General features: G+C 43.5%; 1 protein-coding gene across 2 annotated transcripts in view; it reads right to left on the bottom strand.

The window, feature by feature from the left end:
- EED (embryonic ectoderm development) overlaps positions 1 to 22,860 on the bottom strand; it is a 170,215-nt gene extending 147,355 nt beyond the window's left edge. For both annotated transcript variants that reach the window (XM_029602261.1, XM_029602262.1), the window contains exons 1-2: positions 22,604 to 22,860; positions 4,270 to 4,422 (exon numbers count right to left, since the gene is read on the bottom strand). In XM_029602261.1, coding sequence (XP_029458121.1) covers positions 4,270 to 4,422; positions 22,604 to 22,705 — 255 coding nt within the window. In that variant the 5' untranslated portion in view covers positions 22,706 to 22,860. The remainder of the gene's footprint in view (positions 1 to 4,269; positions 4,423 to 22,603) is intronic.
- Between the last annotated feature and the right edge of the window lie 600 nt (positions 22,861 to 23,460).

The raw sequence follows: 23,460 nt of genomic DNA, 5'->3' as shown, positions 1-23,460 counted from the left end.
TGTCCCTCTTCCCCAATATGGCTTCCTCTTTTATTGAATTCAGCAGGAATCTGGAAGCAGCCAACAATGAAGAAACACAGATTTAAAGAGTAAAATCTAAATTTCCCAATATTTTCTTCTCCAAAAATTCTGGTTTGACTAACTTAAAAGCAAAATGTCAATGTGCTTTCCAAGAGCAAGTGTAGAAGGAGTTCAAATGAAGCCTCTGTTTACTATAAGAGACGGGGAGAATTATAACTATTATAAAGGATGGGCGACTCATCGGTGCAGTAGACTATTGATGGGCAAACTATAGCCCGTGGGCCAAATCCACAGCCCCTACAAGTTTTTATTTCAGCCTTCCTATCACTTGGACACGCTTCACTATGTGTGGTCCACTGATGCTCTAGCCTGCCTGTCCAAGTGTTTGATGTCATCCAAGGCCAAGTTATTGCTCTTGATGACACTATACTTGAGCAGGCAGGTTGGAGCAACAGTGCAGTTTGATGCACTGGCGGGTCGTCCCCCCCCCATTTGTCAGTACGCTGGCAGGATTCCTAACCCTCACCAGCGAAGAGAGGTCCGGTGTGCATTGGCACGCTGCCAGGGTTCCCACCCCCGTCAGCTAGGAGAGAACCCATTCAGTGTGCTGGCAGAGTTCCCACCCCTGCTTGTGAGGAGAAACCCTGTTGGCATGCTGCTGTGAGGAGTGGTGAGTAGTGGAAAAGAGGGTGAGTGACAGAGGGAGGCGGTGAGTGTCAGGGAAGGGAATAAGTGGGTGGGTGGGGAGAGGGGAGTGTGAGTGAGAAGAAGGTGAGAATGAGAAATAGAAGAGGGTGAGGGGAAGTGAGTGAGAAAGAAGGGGATTGAGTGGGAGGGTAAGTGACAAAAGGAAGAGGATGAAGGGGTTGAGTGATTAAAAGGGAAGGAGGGTGAATGATAGGAGAGTGGTGAATGACAGGTGAGAGGGAAGAGCGAGGAGAAAGGTGAGCGAAAGAGAAGACTTACCCCTACTAATCCTCTACAATTTCAGGGTGACTGGAAATGAAAGGTTTCCAGGTATGGAGAGGAAAGAATTTATTTTTATCCTTATTAAAAACATAGGAACTTAACATAAGAGTTGCCATACTGGGTCAGACTGAGGATCCCAGCATCCTGTTTCCAACAGTGGCCAATCCAAGTTACACGTATCTGGCAAGTACCCAAAACATTAAGTAGATCCCATGTTACTAATGCCAGTAATAGCAGTGACTGTTCCCTAAGTCAACTTGATTAATAGCAGTACACTAACTGCCCTAACTTCATCCTCTGGCAAAACATTCCAGAGCTTAACTGTGCACTTAGTGAAAAAGAATTATCAGATTTGTTTTAAATGTGCTACTTGTTAAATTCATGGAATGCCCCTAGTCCTATTATCCAAAAGAGTAAATATCCAATTCACATTTACCTGTTCTAGACCTCTCATGATTTTATAGACCTCTATCGTATACCCCCTCAGTCATCTCTTCTCCAAGCTGAACAGCCCTAACCTCTTTAGCCTTTTCTCACAGAAGAGCTGTTCCACCTCCTTTATTATTTTGGTCACCCTTCTCCAGTGCAACTATATCTCACACAGTACTTAAGGTGCGGTCTCACCAATGAGCAATACAGAGGCATTATGACATCTCCCGTTTTATTCACCATTTCTTTCCTAATAATTCCTGTTTGCCTTTGATGTCCACAGCACACTGAGCCAACGATTTCAATGTATTATCCATTATGAACCTAGATCTTTTTCCTGAATGGCAGCTCCTAATATGCAACTTAACATCGTGTAACTACAGCATGGGTTATTTGTCCACATTAAATTTCATCTGTCATTTAGATGCTCAATCTTCCAGCCTTGCAAGGTCTTCCTGCAATTTATCACAATCTGCATGTGATTTAACTACTCTGAATAATTTTGCATCATTTGCAAATTTGATCACCTAACTCGTCGTATCCCTATACAGATCATTTATAAACATATTAAAAAGCACCAGTCCAAGTACAGATCCCTGAGGAACTCCACTGTTTATCTATTTCCACTGAGAAAACTGACCATTTAATCCTACTCTGTTTCCTGTATTTTAATCTGCGAAAGGACATCACCTCCTAACCTATGACTTTTTAGTTTTCTAAGATGCCTCTCATGAGGGTCTTTGTCAAACTCCTTCTGAAAGTTCAAATACACCACATCTACAGGTTCACCTTTATCCACGTTTATTAATTTCTTCAGAAAAATGAAGATTAGTTTTAAATACTGGGTGTTTCATTCATGTCTGCTGTTTTGAAATATTTGATTTTAGAGACATGTTTAAAATGTTTTATCCTTATTCTTCGTAATTAGGTGTTCTATTTGTTCTCTTTTGAAATATTTTTATTAGTATGATTTCCTGATTATGACTGATTTATATTTCATGATTTTGTTTTAGGACAAATGGTGATATTTCTGTTTTTTACATTATTGCATTGCATATAAGTCTGGTTTTTAGTGATTTTTTTGTCTGATCTTTTCTATTTATACTTTATGGCCTGCATTTGTGACTGAGGTGAGGTAGTCTGCTAGCTGGGCTCCTTAGGTGCTACAAGTGATGGCGCTTAATCTGCTGCATACTGAAATGCCTGCAACAAGTGGTGGGGATTCGAATACTGTGTCGAGGAGCTCGAAGGGGGACCGGCCCTGCCCTGCCCTCCAGCCCTTATTGTGCTCGATAACTTGAAATGTAGCCCTAGAACAAAAACGTTTGCCTACCCCTGCAGTAGACTGACTGCCATATCCCATTCTCTTACAAGACACCCAGTGCCACCTGTGTAAGGGATCAGCCAATAGATAGTTTCATTACTTGAAATGGAAAAGTTTCTATAATTCCTTTTTCTTTTTACTACTACTTATTTGCATGTGCCATCAGAAGTATGCAACACATAAAAGACTGTCCCTGCTCCATGGATCTTATAATCTAGTCAAGTCACACAGGCAAGACAAATGTGTTTCAGGAAATTAAATTTGAAATCCTAACTTTCTGACTGTAGCCTTGATTTTAATCATGTTTTATATAATAAAAGGTAACTTCAAAAAGGCAAGCTTTTTGGTGAATGCGGTCAGGGAAGAGATATAATGCACTAAATCTGGAAGGCTGCACCAGGCATATGGAATGGGAAGGTGGAAAACACTGAGCTGGAATTGGCAAAGAGGGAAAAGGGCACAGATAAGAGCAGCTTGCCTAATGGACTGTGATCACGCGGAGGAGTGTAAGGGGAGATAAGAGAAAAGTAATGAGAAGAAACAGAGTGAAGGCAATTGAGAGTAGAAGTGTGAACAGAAGGAGACAGGGAGCCAACGTAATGACATACCAGAGGGGTTACTTGGTCTAACACTGAAGGAAGATAAGTTATGATAGATGGTTTAGTGGGACATCTGTGAGAAGGTTGCAACAGTCTCAGTGGGAAGTGAAAGGAAAGCAAATAAGTTTTGGTAGTGTGTTCAGAAAACGGTGGACAGATTTCAATGAAAATAAAAAAAAAAACCACATAAACCCCTTAATATGCATAGATCTATAGGTATAAGCATCTACAAACACTGAACACCTGCTCTGTACAATACACTAAAAGACATTTCATACTGAGTAGGGCACACAAAACCTGCTCTGCTTTTCCTCATCCTCTTGCCTCTACCATTGGGAGGCATCTTTTAAACCACAAAACACACCACCCACAATACCTGTTTTCTTAGGACTGAATACTACAGTATCATGCATCAGGATTATGGAGTGAAAAGAAACGTGAAGAGAACATAAGAGGTGCTATGCTGGATCAGACCAATGGACCACGTAACCCAGCATCCTGTCTCCAACAGTGGTCAATCCAGGTCACAAGTTACCCAGCAGATCCACAACAAGAAAGTCCATTCCAGAAGCAGGAGGTGGAGATACCTAAGGCTATCTGGAAAAATAAAGGATCTGTCCTCTAGAAACTAATCTAAACCGTTTTTAAACTCAGCTAAATTACTAGTCTTGACCACAATTTTTGGCAGCAAAATTCCTTAGTTTTATTATGCAATGACTGAAAAAAAAATAATTTCTAGACTTTGTTTGAAATCTGCTACTAGTTGGTTTCATAGGCTTAGCTTGAGCTTGCATCCCCCGCCGGTCACTGCTCTGGTGATCAAGGTAATGTTTTCATAGTGATAGCATGGAATTTGAAAGAGAAGTAGGTACGCTGTATAGTTCCACTTTTACTATTCCACCTCAGACAAATCCTTCTTCCACATACCTTGAGGCTGTTTACACATTTGAAGGAATATTTGCATTTCTTTGACCTCCACTTTCCCTTGCCCCAGCTTTTGCGTCCAGGAGCATTAGGGGTGTTTGTCGGGGTGTCCGGACGTTCAGTATTAGTACCGCTCTCTATGCTGACAGCATCATCCTGCAAACACACAAAATGTAAGTTAGATATGGACACCAAACTTGTACTCTGTTTTTGTTAGTGAAACATGGGATTCAAATCATGTAGAATCTGCTGCAGTTGCAGAAATGTTTTCCATGGCTTCAGAGGGAAGGATGGTGATTATGCACAGAAATGGGGCCTGCTAGGAGGGAGATCAACGAGCTATGGCTCCTCTTGTTCAATCTCTCCCAAGCTAGATTACAGGAAGAGGGGTGTAGGGAGAAAAAGCCAAGAAACTGTGGTTCCTAAATAATGACAAGGGAAGGGAGATCCAGGACTGTGGTCTTAGAAATGAAGTTGAGACATTTGACCAAAAAAAAAAAACTTGTTTAGCATCTTAAGTGATGTAAAGCAGCAAATATAACCATCTTACCAAAATACTTCCTAAAAACAGAAACCCTTGATCCACCCTTTCAAGACAAACTTTAAACTTGTTTAGTACTATAGAAGCAGCATTACAAAACCCAAATCACTGTGAATATTCTTACACAGGTTTCTTCATAATCTCAAACATATTGTACTTACATTATAAGGGTAAATTAATTGAATTTAACACTGACTTTCAGTTCACTGCAAAGAAGCTTACAAAAACAGATTTCCTTTTATTATGCCATTTTCAACATCATCCAGACAATTTCTTGAAAGAAATTAAGAAAAAAAAAAGAAAAATGTACTCTTAGTTCAACCAAAGGCAATCAATCTCTTGTCATATAAAGTCCACAAACAGATTTCTAAACACATAATGAGAAATTACTTACCTGATAATTTCCTTTTCTCTAGTGGACAGGTTAATCCACGACATTTCTACCAGTAGATGGAGACAAAGCAAAGCTGACGTCACTGTATACATACCCCAGCACTGACATCAGCTCACCAATATTCTCTGCAAAAGCCAACTGTGGACAAACTAACACTTGATTATAACTTGACAGGTTAATCCGTGGCCAGTAGAATGTACCAAAGCTACTCCCAAACAGAGCAGGAGGCTGTCCACAATCCAAACACCACACGCATAGAGGCTGCATCCTCCCAAGCCTGCACATCCAGGCAGTAATACCTGGAAAAAGTCTGGGAGGAGCACATTGTTGCCTCCCATCATGATTTGCCAAGCTGCAATCAATGCTCCGACCATGACACTGCCTGAACTCTAGTGGAATGAGCCCTAACCTGTTTAGGCAATGGCTACTTAGCATCCACATATGCAGCCATAATAACCTCCTTAACGTAAAGGGCTAACGTAGCCCGTTATGCCGACTCATCCTGTTTACCTCTACCATGGAGAACAAACAGGCAGTCAGTCTTCCTGAGAGGTTTTAATAAACTCCAATATCATATTAGATGCCTCAACTTCCAAGGTCCGCAACAGATGATATTCATCCATATCTCTGTCCAGCACTGGCAGGGAAATTGATTGGTTCAAATGAAAATCCAAGGCCACTTTTGGCAAAAAAGACGAATCAGTCGGAAGCTGGACTACCCCCAGAGTCTCCTGCAGGAACGGTTCCAGGCAAGAAAAAGCCCGCAGATCAGACCCAATGCACGGAACAATTCACCACAAGAAACACAGTCTTCAAGAATTTAACCTCAAGGAGAGGCTACATAGTGGCCGAAAGTGGAAATCTGACAAAATTCTAGAACCGAATTAAGGCTCCATGAGGGCACTGGCAACCACAAGGGAGGGTGAAGAAGCCTCACCCCTACAAAATTGGGCCACATCCGGATGGGCCGACAAGGGTCCACCATTCACCTGACCCTTGAAAACAGTCAAGAGCTAGCACCTGTACCTTCAAGAATTTAAAAAGGCCAAGCCCTTAAGTGACCCATCCTGTGAGAATTCCAAAATGAGCAGGATCTTAACTGAACGAGGAAACACACCTCGTTCCTCACATCAAGTCTCAAATCCTCTCCAAACCCAAACAATTTAAAGTGGGGGAGAACTTTTGTGCTCAAAGCAAGGTGGAAATCACAGCAGTGGAAATTCTGCATTTCAGCAACCGAGCCTTGTCAAGGTCCACACCGAAATACAAAATACAGATGGACCTACACTAAGAATAGGTCCCTGTCGTAGCAGGTCCTGCAGACCGGTAACCAGAAAGAAGTCCACCAGGAGCATCCATAAATCTGCATACCACAGCCTTCTGGGCCAATCTGGAACCACCAGAAGCACCACTCCCATGTATCCTTCAATCTACCAAGCACTCTGCCCAACATGGGCAGGAGAAAAAGCATACCAAAGCTTGTCTTCTGGCCACTTCTGCTTGAGAGCGTTGATGCCCAAGGACTTCAGATATCCCCTGCGACTGAAAAAGGGAAGGAACCTTTGCATTGAGCGATATCGCTAGCAAGTCTATAAACGGCTTCTTTAAGTGGCCCTCTATGAGCTGGAATGCTTCTTCCGACAATTCCCATTCTCCTGAATCTAGACTCTGTCTGCTGAAAATTCGGCTCTTACATTGTCTTTTCCCACTATGTGGGAGGTGGTGCTTTCCTGAAGATAGAGCTAGACTATTTCCTGCAATACTTGCTGGCTCTTGGTGCCTTCCTGGCAATTGATGAAACCACTATCGGTGCAGTTTCTAATATTACTCAGAGCGCTTGACCTTGCCTCCAGTCAACAAACCGCAAGCATGCTAACTGTATGGCACATGCTTCCAGATGACAGATACTCCAGAGAGACTCCTCTGCACCATCAACTCCTGAGAGTGAGACTCCCAACTCTGGAGGCTTGCATCTGTTGCGAGTACCAGTCAGTCTGGTATTTATAGGGAAATATCCTTCCTTAGATGATCCACTTTAAACCACCTCTGCATTTGGATGCTAATCTTCAACAGTAAGTGAAGTAATATCCAGAAGTCCTAACTGTGGACTCCATTGTGCAAGCAGTGTGTGCTGAAGAGTCTGCATATGTGCCCTTGCCCATGGAACCACCTCTAGGGTGGCTACCATCAACCGAACACTTACACGTAAGACCATAGCGCCAGGCAAATTGCTTCTGTCAATAGCCACACCTGTGCTATCCATTTTCCAGGAACACCCTGCCTTGATTTGTGTCGAAACGAACACCAAGACACTTCAAACATCTGAGATGGCTTTAACTTGCTTTTGGCCAAGTTCACCACCCAACCTAGAAACTGCAGCAAGAAAACTCTATGCCCTTGACCCAAATTATCCAAATGTCTAGGTACAGGTGAAAAAGAATACCTTCCTGTTTCGACATTGTCACTACCACCAGGACCTTAGATAAGGTCAAGGGAGTGGTGGCCAAACCAAAAGGTGGCACTCGAAAATTGATAACATTGCCCCAAAATACTGAACTGCAGAAGCGATGATGCTCCAGCTGAATGGGAATAGTAGATACACCTCTGACAAATCCAGAAACGTAAGAAACTCCCAACTGTACTGCCATTATCACTGAGCATAAGGTTTCCATGCATAAACGAGCTACACTCCTTTTAGGGCCAGGACGGGCAAAAGGAAACCTTCTTGGGTACAATGAAATAAATGGAATAATGGCCTGTATTTTCTTGTGACTTAAGCAATGGAAACAGTTCACCAGCTCAGGGGCCTTGACAATGCAAACTCCACTGCCAGCCTCATTTCCGGAGAGTTGCAGGGAGACACCATGAAGTTGTCCCAAGGAATGCAGAACTCCAGAGCATGGCCGTTCGTTATCACCTCCAGAACCCACTGGTCTGACATGATCTTGACCCACTTCCAGTAAGATAAGAGAGGCAAACCCCTATCTCCAGTTCTAGGAGGTGGGTCGACACACCTTCATTGAGGGGGTCAGGATGCATTGCCACCCAAGCCTATGCCCTGCCTGAGCTACCTGGGCCAAAAGGACCAAGACCTACTCAGAGGTCGAGCCCTCTGAGAAGGTGCTTCTCTGTAGGGTCAAAAACATCTGAAATCACTGGCACAGCCCTTTACACCAGATCACTGGCACAGCCCTTTACGCCGGATTGTATAAGATTCGCGCGTAGCCGTGCGTATCTTATAAAATCTGGGGTCGGCGCGCGCGCAAGGGGGTGCACATTTGTGCAACGTGCATGCGCCGAGCCCGGTGTGCGCTACCCGTTCCCTCCGAGGTCGCTCCGAAATTGGAGCGGCCTCGGAGGGAACTTTCCTTCCGCCTCCCCCCACCTTCCCCTACCTAACCCACCCCCCCGGCCCTATCTAAATCTCCCCCCACCCTCTGTTGCAGAAATTACGCCTGCTTCGCGCGCCAGGCCGGCTGCCGTGTTCCGCTCCGGGGGCTGGTCTGGAGGCCGCAGCCACGCCCCCGGAACGCCCCCGGGCTGAAACCACGCCTGCGGCACCGCCCCCGGATGACACGCCGTCCGCGTCACGCCTCCCGACATGCCCCCGATGATGCGCCGTCCGCATCACGCCTCCCGACACACCCCCCCCGATGACGCGCCGTCCGCCCCCGAGGATGACGCCTCCCGACACGCCCCGACAATGACGCGCCGTCCACGTCATGCCTCCTGACACACCCACCCCAAGAAAGCCCCGGGACTTACGCGCCGGAAGCCTATGCAATATAGGCTCTGCGCGTGCAGGGGGGTTTTAAAAGGGTTACGCGTGTAACCCTTTTAAAATCCGGCCCAAAGAGCGCAGCGCCTGCTTTTAATCCTCTGGTAAACAAGGAATTTAGGATTCACCCCACCTTTTGGCATTTACTCCAACTCACTCCCAAAGAAGAGTGATCCTTTAAGGGCAATTTCATAAAACTAGACTTTGAAATTGTAGCAGCTGACCAAATCTCAGCCACAACTGATGCATGGCTGCTAACACTGAAGCCACACCTCTGGCAGAGAGACGGAGCAAGGTGCAGCCCCCATCCGCCAAAAACACTGCCCTAGTATTCAAACCAGTCTCACTGATTTTCTGAGACAGAAGCAAACAAGCGCAAGCCACCAGGGAGCAGCAAAAGACTAACTACAATTCACTGCCACCCTTTCAAGGCCGGCATAAGAATATCCTCAACTCTCCTATCCTGCGCATACTCCGATGCTGCTCTACCTTCTGCAGGAAAGGTCGTCCTCTTGAAGACTGCACACACCAGCGCATCCACTTTCAGAAAACGCAATTGTTCTCTCGCTATCAGATCCTGGAAGTACAGTCCTACCGAGGGTCGTCCCACTTTAAAATTAGTTTCCATAGAACCCCATACAAGGCCAATCAAGGCACTAAAACAGGATTCTTCTTTGGCTCAGACATGGATCCAACACCCGGCACTCCCAGCACTGCTTGAGTCTGGGAGATCAGAGCCGGCAACCCATATATATATCTATGTATGACTCCAAACCCGAAGGAAATTCTCTATCCTCCAGGGAGTAAGGATTGCCCTCACCATCCTAGACAGCAGGGCACCCATCAGTGGAATCCAAAAAAGCAGGCTGCGGTATACTTCGACACTTATCCGCGGCATCAGACTTGCGTGATTCCGCAGCCTGTGATCCTGAACTTCCAGGTTTGGCCAGTTCCACTGAACATTAGAAGGGACTGCAGCCCTTGGAAAAATTCCACCCAATAAAAAAGGCATAAGGATAGATACCAAAACCAGGGGGCGCCCAGTGAGAAGTCCTCCCCTGCTGAAAAATCAGTTCGGGGTGGCCTCAAAACCAGGCAAACCTTCTGACAAATCCACCTCTGGTCCCATTACCCCATCCTGCTGGGAAGGGCCGGGCTCAGCCAAATCCGCAGGAGACAACTGTCTGATCCTCCAGGCAGTGCTGACAAGATTAGAGGGGACACCCTGCTTTGATGCCCGAATATGGCAAGCACTGCAGTTCATAAGGTGCTTAGGATTCTTGCTACTGGCATCATGGATAAGACATCCACTAACAGCACGTTTACAAACAAGCGTCTGACAATTGTGCGTCCAACTGTGCATCCTGTACAAGACAAGCATGGACACGCGCAAAAAATGAGGGCGCCCAAGCATGGGATGCCCCATAAGTGCATACTCTCTCATAATGAGCTTAGGCAATAGGATCAGAGGAATGCACGAACTATTGTCGCCCAAAATTTGGATGCCCAATCTGCACGGTCCAGACGGACGCCCAACCTGGACGCGCAAGCGCAAACAGACATCAGTCACTGTTTCATGGCAGATTTGGGCAGGAGGTGGTGTGCGAACACCACAGCGGCATCTCAGAGAAACCTGAGTACACAGCCTAGCTCAACCCACCAAAACGTCGACTCCCCAAATCCCTCACAAAGGTGGAAATGAATGTCGGATCGCCAGGCCAAGGCTTGGAGACCAGATGAGAAGAGGGGGGCGAGGAATCCCTAAAATTATCCTTCTCTTTTATGTATGTATTTTTGTTTTTGGTTAGTTTTGTTTTTGTTTTGTTTTTTTTATATCCCCTTACCTGAGTTCAGCCTCTCTCAACAAAGTACAGAGTCTGTCTCCGGCTGTAAAGGGGAAAGAGCTAATGCCTTCACCACCGTGCTCAACATCTTGCACCCACTAGACTCTCAGATGTTTATTTCCTGGCAGCTAAGTCCACACCAGAAAACCGGCTACCAGACTGAGGCACTCGACTGAAGGAGGGATAATGAGATAACCTCAGGAAAACTCGACGGAAGGAAAGACAACAAGGAGACATGGTGCACGATTAATCTCCTTCTCTCTCTTTCTTTTTTTTTTTTTTTTTTAAACAAGCAATCCCCAGTAGGGAGAAACATGTCCACCATCTGCTGGAGGCGAAGAATAGTGGTGGGCTGATTCAGAACTAGGGTTATATATAAATACATATATATATACACACACACACACACACACACACAGTGACGTCAGCTTTGTTCCATCTCCATCTGCTGGTAGAGGTGCATAAATCCCTGGTCGTGGATTAACCTGTCTGAATGCTGACTAGTTAAAGAATGGAGTATGTTTTCAGTTACAGTAAAGAACAGAATACATTTACTGCTTTGGATTTTCGGTGGATGCACAGAATAGCTTTCCAGTGGAGGCTGTGAAAGCCAAATCAAACATGAAATTTAAAAGAGCCTTATTCTCTCTGTCTGCCTTTTCCTCTTTACTCCAGTGATCCTGCATTCCCAACCCTCAGTCATCCTTAGCCTACCAGTGCTGGAGTGTGGTCCTGCCTCTTTGCACAGGTTACATCTGGCTCTGGCCCCATCCATCTCATTCCCTCCACAGTTCCACTTCCTTTTTGTCTACAAATTAAGTCCTGCAATATTATCCTGTATAAGTCCCTGACGAAACCTCATTTGGAATACTGTGTACAATTCTGGAGACTGCTCCTTCAAAAGGATATAAAACAGATGGAGTTGGTCCAGAGGGTAGCTACTAAAATAGGCAGTGGCCTTAGTTATAAAGCATATGGGGACAGACTTAAAGATCTAAAGGAAAGGCAGGATAGGGGAGATATGACAAACATGTAAATACTTCCAAGGTGTCAATGCACAGGTGGACCTCTGACCAAAAAGGAGGCTATGGAACAACAACTAATGGAATGAGGATGAAAATGAGCAGACTTGGAAGTAATCTAAGGAAATGTATGATTGCTATTGTATTTAAACTGTATTTGTACTTTTTATGCTTTTTATGTGTTATCGTGTTATTTTTTTGTTAGCCACTGCAAGTCCTATTTTGGAGAGTAGCTACAGAGTTAACAATACTGATGGAGTAGAAAGCTGAGGAATGATCTAAGAAAACTTGAGGAGTGGTTAAGTGCTTGGCAACTGAAATTCAACGGAAAAATGTGCAATAATCCAGAAGAGCAGTACTTAATGGATGGTAAGGTGCAAACTTACAGGCCAACTCAATATAGTGCGCTCAGGCTAGTGCACCAGGCAACACTACTGGATGCACTAAAATAACCCCCAATGTAATACGGGGAGTGTGTCCAAAACGCATGTCCAATTGAGCACATAGCCAATAGCGCTCATCACATGCAAATTCCATGTAGATGAGGCTATTAGCTATTACCCCATGATGCCAAAAATTGTCATGCAGCCAAGGAGCCCATTTTGTTTTCCAATTTAAAGTTTTATTAGCAAGAAAAAAAATACAAACAAACATTTGTTGTTACAATTTTTTTTTTATATTCCGCTTTTCACATTTTTTTCAGCATTTCAAAGCAGATTACATTCAGGTAATGTAGGTATTTCCCTATCCCCAGAGGGCTTACAATCTAAGTTTGTACCTGAGGCAATGGAGGGTAAAGTGACTTGCCCAAAGTCACAAGGAGCAAGAGTGGGCTTAAACCCTGGTCTCCTGGTTCATAGTCTGCTACTCAAACCACTAGGCTACTCCTCCGCAATAAACCATCACCATCATATTTCATTTAACTTTATACAATGTTCCCCCCACCCTCCCCCATACACTTTGCAATAATAAAATGAAATAAAATAGACTCCCATTAAACATCAGATCTAGGATACACTGAAAAAGCAAGTTTGCTTACCGTAAACAGTGTTTTCCGTAGATAGCAAAAGAATTAGCCATGCTGTCTGGGTACGTCCTCCATGCCACTAGGTGGCAGAGCTCTCCAAGATCACCCAAAGTCTTTTTGATGAGGGGCTCCTTCTTGTATACTGCCTTGTCTCCTCGAGGCTCCTCAGTCCGTGTCAAAGCAAGACGATATGCAATGCCGGAACTGTCCAGGGAGGCGGGCGGGTCAGCATGGCTAATTCATCTGCTATCTATGGAAAACACCGTTTATGGTAAGCAAACTTGCTTTTTTCCATAGCTAAGCAGCTGAATTAGCCATGCTGTCTGGGAGTCCCCAGCTGAAGTATTGAGTGCGTTATTCCATGCGAGTATGCTGTAGGTAGTTTAGCGCTCAATACAGAATAAGAGGCGGACAGTTCTTATGAGCCTGTTGGATGTGTTAATGAAGTGCTCTGCTGTAGGATTTTCCGCCCCATCTTGGTGTCATCCCTAGTTTGTTTATCTATTTATTTATTTAAACAGTAGAGGGATGTGAGGTGTGTAGCGAGGACCATGTGGCTGCTTTGCAGATATCTAAGAGGCAATTCATGGAGGTGAGCAACTGAAGCAGCCATAGCACGCACTTGATGTGCTTTGGGTGTGGAAGATAGGGATTCTGAACGTTTTTGATAGCAGAAACATATACAGTTGGAAAGCCAGGATGACAACGTTCTTTTGGAACCAGGTAGTCCTGGTGCATTTGGATTGAAGGAGAGGAAGAGCTGGGAGGCTCTATTGGTAGAGTGCGTGTGTTTTTTTTTATAGTAAGCAAGAGCTCGTTTACAGTCCAATGAATGAAAACTACGTTCACTGTCGTTCTCGTGAGGTTACAGGTGGAAAGTTGGGAGGGTAATAGTCTGGTTCAAATGAAAGGAGGAGACCACTTTAGGAAGAAAGTTAGGATGCGTACACAGCGTAACCTTGTCGTGGTAGAATTCAAGGTATGGTGGGTAGTGCACCAAGGCTTGAAGTTCGCTGATTCGCCTTGCAGACGTGAGGGCAACTAAAAATAGTACTTTCCAGGAAAGGTATCTAGGATGACAAGTCTCCAGCGGTTCGAAAGGTGGTAGCATAAGCTGTTCCAGAACTGGGTTGATATCCCACGGTACTGGTGGTTTCCTTAAAGGGGGTCATAGATGTAGTACGCCCTTCATAAATCGAGAGACAAGAGAATGACAGGATATAGGTTCTCCGTTGAGAGGAGTGTGATAAGCTGCTATTGCACAGAGGTGAACACGAAGAGAGATGGTGGCCAGACCTTTCATGTAAAGCAGGTGAAGGTAAGTCAGAAGACATTCTGGTGGACAGGTGAGTGGATCTGTGTCCACTGAGGAACATCAGGATGCGTAACGCACCCATTTGTGTTGGTAGCTTAGTTGCGTTGATGGTTTCCTGTATGAGATCAGAATGTCTTCCAGTTGAGGAGAAATGTTTAAGTTTTGGAATGTGACCCTTTCAATCTCCACGCAGTGAGATTCAGCAATGCGTGAAGCAGATGGATCATTGAGACCCCCTGTTGGGTGAGGAGGGTGGGGTCATTCCCTAGAGGAATTGGTTTGCAAATTGATAGTTGAATTAGGTAGCTGTACCACAGTTGACACGCCCATGCAGGTGCGATCAGGATCAGATCCGCCTTGTCCTCGATGCATCTCTGTACCATGCGAGAGATTAGAGGGATGGGAGGGAACTCGTAAAGCAGACCTTGCGACCAATCGAAGAGGAATGCATCCTGCGCCAATTGGTGGGCGCTGGGGTATACTGAGCAAAATAGGTCGACTTTCTTGTTGTGTTCCATGGCAAAGAGGTTGATTTGGGGGAAGACCCCAAGTTGAGAAAATTTGATTGGCTACATCCTGATGTAGTTCCCATTCGTGTGGGTGAAATATTCTGCACAACTTGTCTGCTTTGGCATTGCTGATTCCCGCAAGGTATGCGGTTTGTAGGGAGATTCCTTTGTTGTGAGCCCAGTCCAGAATCTATCGCTTCTTTGCAAAGGTTCCATGAACCGGACCCTCCTTCTTTATGTAAAACATTGCCACTTAGTTGTCTGTATGAACCATGACAACATGGTGTTGTAGATTGTGTTCGAAAGCTCGAAGGGCATTTTTGATAGCCAGAAGTTCTAAAAGGTTTGTAATGATTTCGTTCCTATTTAGACCACAATCCTTGTGGTCTAAGATGGGCTCCCAACCCTCTGGGGGAGGCATCTGTGGTAAATACTAGTTGATGGCAAGGGGGTCTTAGCGGTGAGCCCTCTGTCAATGCTGATGGGGTTATCCACCAGCGAAGGTCTATTTTCATGCTGGTTGTCAGGATCACTGGAGCAGACAGTGGGTTTAGGAATTGAGACCACTGATTCTTTAGGCCCCATTGTAGGTGACGGATATGTAGTCGTGTGTGTGGAACAACATAGGTACACGCTGCCATATGACCCAGTATGGTTAGGATTTGACGCGCTGAAGCAGTCGTGAGGTCTAATAGATGGTGGGCTACTGTAGTCAGAGGTAGAGCTCGAGGTTGTGGCGGGAAAGCTCTGTCTTGAATGGTGTCTATATAAGCCCGGATGAATTGCAACGTTTGGGTAGGTTGCAAGTTCAACTTTTCGTAGTTTATTAAAAGTCCCAGATTGTCCAGGCACTTAATCATGCGAATTAGATTGTCCCGCAGGAGAGAAGGATTGGGGGCCACTAGCAGCCAATCATCAAGATAAGGAAATATCTGACCCCCCTGTCGACGGAGGTGTGCCACCACTACCGCTAGACATTTTGTGAAGACTGGGGGCGGAAGAGAGCCCGAACGGGAGAACTTTGTACTGAAAATTTCTCTTTTCCGCTTGAAAACAGAGATAATGCCAAGATTTTGGATGCATTGGTATGTGGGCATACGCATCCTTTAAGTCTAGGGAGCACATCCAGTCCTTGGGTTGTAGGAAAGGAAGAATGGATTTGAGAGAAGTCATTTTGAATTTCTCTCTCTGTATGTGCTTGTTGAGGGATTTGGTCGAAGCCCTCCAGATTTTTTTGGGAATGAGGAAGTATTGTGAATAGAACCCCTTCTGATATCGAGATTGAGGTAACTCCCATATACAGTGTTGTTGAAGTAGTTGGTTGACTTCTTGAAGAAGAGTTTCGTGATGAACACCTTGACGTTTGGTGACAACTGGATGTGGGAGAGACGGAGGGGATGCTAAGTTGAGAGAGTAACCGTCTTTTATTATAGTGAGGACCCATAAATCCGATATTATGTTGCTCCATTCTGAAAGAAAGTGGGACAGCCATCCTCCTACTTTTTGGGTTGGTAGTGGTGGTCGGGTTAGCCCTAAAAACTTTGTTGGCTTTTAGGTGGTTGAGGGTCTGCAGGTTGGCATGGTTGGCGGGGAGCACGAGGGCATTGGCATGAAGCTTATTGATGGTAAGGTTGTCAGTTCGTTTGGTATTGTTGAGGCCTGTAAGTGGTGTAAGGGCGATGTGTGCCCCTAGGGTAAGATTTCTTATACAAACTGAAATGCCGTCGAGAGGATGAGGTGTCATGCTGTGTTAAAGATAACACTGCTACCTTTTGTTCCTTCAATTTTGCGACGGTTTCCATGAGTCTGTCCCCGAACAGGTTCTCTGGTCGACAGGGGGTTTAGCAAGCTTATCTTATGGCGCTTGCCCTCAACCATGCTAGTCATCTCGCTGCTAAGGCGTTAGCCGTGGTCTTTGCAGATGTTTCAAACCCCTCGTAAACAGAACGCACGAGGTGCCGAAGGCCTTCCTCCATATCGTAAAATTCCTGGGGAGGGGTGTTGTTTTCAGAACCCTGCTGTAAAATTGGTTTTAAAGCCTGTAGACACTCGAATAAATATTGAACCACATAACATTTGTGATTTTGAATTTCTGCGTTTAGAATTCCTGACTGTTAAGCCTTTTTCGCAAAGTCGTCTAGAGATTTGTTATCTCTTCCTGATGGGTTATTTGAATGTAGTCTTGACTTCCTCGACGACAACCGATGCATGCGGAAGTTGGTCATTTGTCTCGCATTCTATACTTTAGAAGAGTTTTCCTCGAGGTTGGTGTTGTGGAAAATGGAGAGTCCAAGGTCTTTCCATCACTGATTATAGCACTGGATGAGAGGGAAGTGTTGTGGGCTCAGCTGGGGTGTCGAAAATTTTTAGGATACCAAACATTTCTTGCCTAGGGTCCGGTATCTTTCTAGTTTCTACATCCAATCGTTGACCCACCGGAGCCACTTTTCCGGAAGGGAAACTGGCTCCGGTGGTAGTTCTTGTGGATCAGATGGGTAACCTGTTGATGACCCTGGGGAACATAAGAACATCAATCCAAAAAAAGGAAATGTCAATCTCCAAACAATATTATAATAATTATGCCGCTTCCCAAAAGAATTTGGGAGCTTTGTTAAATCCCTCGAGCTCTGTTAGAGCTTTGTTAATAACTGAGCTTTGTCAAGATTAATGAACTCTGTTTGAAATCGAGCTTTGTTAAATTGAGCTCTGTTAAAATACAGCACTGAAGATTTAATGAAAAATCTGGAAAAGCCCAATGAAAAATTTGAAAAAAAAAAAGAATACCAAGGACTGCCGCAGATGATTAGAGGTCCGGGCGGCTCTCGTTTGGAAACTATAGAGAACACGCTGTCAGGCTTGATGATGCGGCTAAATATCAAAAATAATAAAATTACAAAAAATTAAAAATTAATAAATTCTTTTGGGACGCGGCATAATTATTATAATATTGTTTGGAGATTGACATTTCCTTTTTTTGGATTGGATTTAATGTTGATGGAAATTGTCTGAGTTCTTTTTTTGAGTTGGAACATAAGAACATGCCATACTGGGTCAGACCAAGGGTCCATCAAGCCCAGCATCCTGTTTCCAACAGTGGCCAATCCAGGCCATAAGAACCTGGCAAGTACCCAAAAACTAAGTCTATTCCATGTTACCGTTGCTAGTAATAGTAGTGGCTATTTTCTAAGTCAACTTAATTAATAGCAGGTAATGGACTTCTCCTCCAAGAACTTATCCAATCCTTTTTTAAACACAGCTATACTAACTGCACTAACCACATCCTCTGGCAACAAATTCCAGTGTTTAATTGTGCGCTGAGTAAAAAAGAACTTTCTCAGATTAGTTTTAAATGTGCCACATGCTAACTTCATGGAGTGCCCCCTATTCTTTCTATTATCCGAAAGAGTAAATAACCGATTCACATCTACCCATTCTAGACCTCTCATGAATTTAAACACCTCTATCATATCCCCCCTCAGCCATCTCTTCTCCAAAGGAGAAGAAAAATCAAGTAACATAGTGAGAAAGGAAAATAAGGCGACTTTGAAGAAGATGAGCTGGGGAATCCTCGGTGGAGGCGAGGGCCTCCTAGCCTGAATTTTTGGCACTGGACCGGGTTTAGGCAATGACAGTGTCTCCGATGGTTCAGTAGGGAGTGGCTGGTGTTTCTGCTCTACTGACTTCAGAAATTGAGACATAATATTTGTAATTTGCAAAACTTAAAGCCAGGACGAGGTATAATAAGTTGGAGGCAATCCCTGTGATATTCTGCCAATTTTTTTAACTTTCTCTGTCAGTATTTTTTTTTTCTCACAAATCTTTTTCCTCACAGGAGAAAACAGCTCCACGTGCAGTCAGACGCGTGGAAAAAAATGGACTAAGGAGCCTTGAGGCAGCAAGGGAATATACAAGAAGGAGCATCTCACCAAAAAGACTTTGGATCATCTTGGAGAGCTCTGCCACCTAGTGGCACAGAGGATGTACCCAGACAGCATGGCTAATTCAGCTGCTTATCTATGGAAAATTATTAGTACTCATAATCAATATAACTTCCCAATCTCCAGCCACATGTTCCTAACATCAAATTTCGGAGGTGCGTGAAGCCTCCCCTTAAAATGCATTAACTTCATTTACTATGTGTTTCAGGCCAAGAATTCAAAGGTTTCCAAACCCTTTGATACAGTTTCAAGCGATTATGGTGCAATGCTGTAATATATTCTAAATTCTGTAATTTATACACTCTATTAATAACAGCCTGAATAGACGGTAAATCAGGTCGTTTCCAACAAAATGCTACCTCACATCAAGCATCTATAGATATTTGCTAGCATAGATGTTGCTGATGAGCCTCCACCCCTTCTATGGCTTTTCCTAGTAGTGCAATATGTGGCTCATTGGTATCTCTTACTCCAATTCAAGGCACCCATTTTAACACAGCAAATTTAACACCTGCCGAGGAGCTGGCGTTAAAGCAAGCCGTGTTCAAGGGCTCACCTTAAAAAAAATCCTGCTTTCTGTGATTTCTCCTATTAGTATTGTCACGATACTAGGTAGGAGGAGCCACAGAAAACAGAATTATGCCACATTCAAGGGCTTAACAAAAAAAAAATATATATATATATATATCCTCTATGGTTCTTCATAGGGGGAACCACAGAAAGCAGCATCCCCAAGATCTGGTCCAATTGGAAACCCTGCCAGCAGTAAGTGAAGGAGTGAATTAATCAAAATTAAGTGTCTGGCACGTAATATTAATTTATTCATTCCTTCACTTACTGCTGATTGGTCCATTCACTGTCACATGTCAGTGAAAGGACATGCCAGGGGTGGGGAGGGAGTTCTGGCCAGGCTGTTGTAGACACACAGCCATGTTTCCTGCGAACCTGATGCAGAGCATATCTCTTTTAGTGCGGCAGTTCATTTGCCTATTGCATCGAGCGCCCAGGAAATGTGGATGTGTGCGTGTTCAAAAAACCTGCGCCCTGTTTGGATGCACATTTTTTACAGGATAATATTGCATTGGCCTGTTAGATTATAATCCCTCTGGCTATAGGGAAATAACTACAGTACCTAAATGTAATATACTTTGAAATGCTGAAAAGTAGAATATAAAAATCAGATAAATAAATAAGGCACCGAAGTGTCCCAAAGTGCAGAGAGATCTAGGTGGAGTAATATCTGATGAGCTCAAGATTATACAACAGTTTGACAAACAGTGACCAAAGCCAAAAAAATGCCACTGTGTAGGGGGAGATATAGCCAGTATAAATGAGAAGTTTCACTCAGAATTAAGAGTCTCTTTACTCATGCATGAATGAAAAAAATGCAATTCACCCCATCATAGTCCTATCTCTCCTACAACGTCCTAAAAATTTAAAATGTGGATAGGATGCCAAATAAAAGGTTATTAGAGGCACTTGCACACAGACTGATCTTATAAAGTTGCCTTTTCCTTAAGAAAATTGGCTATAAAATATAAAGAAATTGATAATGCATCTGTACAGGTCATTGTGAGACTTCATTTGTAGTATTGTGTCCAGTTCTGATGGCTGTATTTCTAAAAGAATATAGACACAATAGAGGTAGTCCAAAGGAGGACTACCAAAATGGTACAGAGTCTGCATCAAAAGCCCTGCGAAATAAGACTGGAGGATAAAATATGTCTACTCCAGAGGCATAAGGAGAGGGAGGATATGATAGAAATACTTCAAGAGAAAAATGCTTACTTCTTGTGCATTTATATATGGTGGTTCCTTTAAGAAGATCAACATCTTTGATTCTTGGGTGATACCAAGTGTGAAAAGGGAATATTTTCTAAACTTCAAGATAATTCCCTCTTTGTAACTATATACCTCCAAAATATAAATACCCAACACATGAAATCATTAACATCAGAGGTGAATGAACTTCTTTGAAAGAGGGCAATAGAAAAAGTCACAACACATCAAGAGAAGAAAGGCTTTTGAGATATTTTATAATACCCAACAGAACAGGATGCTAATGCCCAATTCTAGATCTTCCAGACTTGAATAAACCTAAAAAAAGTTCAGTATGAACTCATTGGGTACAGTTCTCCCACTCATCAAAAATGACAGTTGGCCAATTTCTTTAGATCTGAAGGGCCCATACATGCACCTACCAATACACAAACAGCACAGAATATAGCTCCATTTTGTATTCAGAGTACTGCCGTTCGGATTCTTGGCAGCACCAAGCATGTTTACCAAACGTTTAGTAGTAGTAGCAGTAGCAAATCTCAGAAACAAAGGAATCGCACTCTTCCCTTACTTGGATGATTAGCTCAATTTGAGTCCAACTTAAAAAAAAAAATCATTAACAGAATTACATATTGTTGCAATAACATTAAAAGATCGGGATTCATAATAAACTGGCACAAATCCACACTAAAGCCATCTCAACTATTCATTTTGTTCAACTCGGCAAAAGAAGGACAACCAGTCACAAAACAAACTAGCCAAATGGATAAAGCAATGTAACACTTATTGTTTTCAGCAAGCAGCAGAGCCACTGGATAAAATTATAACAATTTGAGCCAAAGCAACATCCATGGAAATTTTAAATGGAGTTTTACCCAAGGAAATGGGCAAGGCAGCTACATAAACAACTTTTCACACATTTGTAAAGCATTATTGTAGGCTCAAAGAACTCCTTTTTTAAACTTCCTTAGGCCAAAACATCCTAAATACATTTACACTAAAGACATCTACTTCCCATAGAAGGGCACGAATAAAAAAAAAAAAAAGTTCCTTCACTAAGCTATGGAGTCCCACATGTATGAGTATTTTGTATGCTTGTTCACAGAGAAAACAAAGTTGCATACCTGTGACAGGAGTTCTCTGGATAGTAGTTTAAAATAGCCACCCACCTCCCAGAGGTTGAAATCTAGTCTTATTTCAGCTACAAAATGGACTGAGGTAACCTCTAGCAATAACTCGGACACGGAAACCGCCACACATGCTCCAAAAGTCTTTCTAGGGTTTTCAGAATTGGACGATGATAGGTCCAATTGGCTCTGTCAGATGTCATCCACATATGTAGCTATTTTGTACTGCTGTCCATAGAGAACTCCTGCACAGGTATGCAATTTTGTAATCTAGCACAGAATTTCATGGACACAACAAAAATATTACTAATCACAAATATCACGCATTCTGCAACTCGATAATCTTTTAAAATACTATATATTATAGTACATTTTCATTTGAGAGTTTACAATGCTGCTTGAAGAAATTTGGCTTTGCAATTTTAAATTCTGCTTGGAGATATGGTACAGTTGTAGGATCTATTTACAACACTAAACTAGCATTGTCTAAAATGATTAGCAGATTCAACCAGAGAAAACGATACAAAGCATCCACATTTTTTCTAGTATTGGCTATATTTTAAAGAAAATAAAATACTGATTAATGTGTACTCCTTTTAATCACCGATTAAAAGAAGTGCACATTTTTCGTTTAAATATTGTGTAAGCTTGCAAATTATATATATATCTAAGCATTGTGATGGTGGATGTTTAATTATGTTCTAACATCAAGATGCATAGGACTGAAGAATAAAAAAAATAAAGGGAAGGAGTCAGGTTAAGACGTAGAAATGCCTGAAAATGAATGGCAAGGCTTTGCATGGAGTGAAAGATAAGAGACGGTGCTGGCATTAATAATGCTGCACAAGAAATGAGCGTGTAGGGTGACCGGGTATAAACACGAAAGCTGAAGGCCTCATCCCCTTCTTTCCATTCCTGCATCATGTCCCCGCCGCCTCTGACACAGCTTACAGCACCTTCCCACCCACCACCAAAAAAAAAAAACAAAAAAAAAACAACCACTAAAAACCCATGCGCAACCTTCAACACACTGACACCCCTTTCCCCCGACCTCGCCACTTACGTTCTCGTCCCCGGAGAGATCCGGATTGCTGTTCTCATCACTGCTCAGCTTCTGCTTTTTCGCCGGCATCTCGTTTCCCGCCCCGGCTCCGCTCTCGGACATCTTCCCAGCCGGCAGCGCTTTGGCAAAACCGCCGTAAAGCTGCAGTCGCCGACGTAAAACTGCGGCAAAAGCTAACAGGAGGTCAACTGCGCTGGCGCCAGGCAAAGTTGGTTCCCAGAGGCTGCAGTGCGTGAACCGCGAGCTGTACGGGAAGCGGGTTCTTTCTGTAGTGCCAGGGATATTTGGAGCAACAGCTAAAAATGACATTCTCATTAGTTATGGTCACCAAAATGTGGCTTTATGATTTCTGTTGGGGAAGGGGAATGATAGTTCTGTTAGGACCATTGTGGAAGTTGAACTTGCAGGCGGGGAGTGGGTTTGTTTGACTAGGGATGTGAAAAGAAAAAACAAAAATACTAAATATTTTACACTAACAAAGGGGGTTGGAGGAGACCTTCAGATAAATGACAAGAGTAAATGTCAAGAGAAACAGATACCACCCCACGAGTCTGTGTAGACCTAGTAAAACTGAAGGTAGACAAAGCAATGGGGTCAGATGGAATACATTCTGGCATACAAAGGAATTTAGAGAGAGTCTGTTAAGTAATAGTAGTTGATATTTTCACTGACAATTCTGGTCAGTTATACTTTGGCAATAGCTATGTGCTCATCAAAACATTTTGGGGTGGGATGGTATTTCTACTTGAATCTGATAGAGAGTGGATTTTAAAAAATATTTTTCCCATAGAACAGATCTTTTTCTTAGCCACAAGGTTCAGATATTTCCTGACCTCGAGGGCAACGCAGAAACGTCA

This window comes from Rhinatrema bivittatum, chromosome 5 (assembly GCF_901001135.1).
Source record: "Rhinatrema bivittatum chromosome 5, aRhiBiv1.1, whole genome shotgun sequence".
NCBI lineage: Eukaryota > Metazoa > Chordata > Amphibia > Gymnophiona > Rhinatrematidae > Rhinatrema > Rhinatrema bivittatum.
Note: the sequence above shows the minus strand (reverse complement) of the source record. Positions and strands in the feature narration are given on the sequence as shown.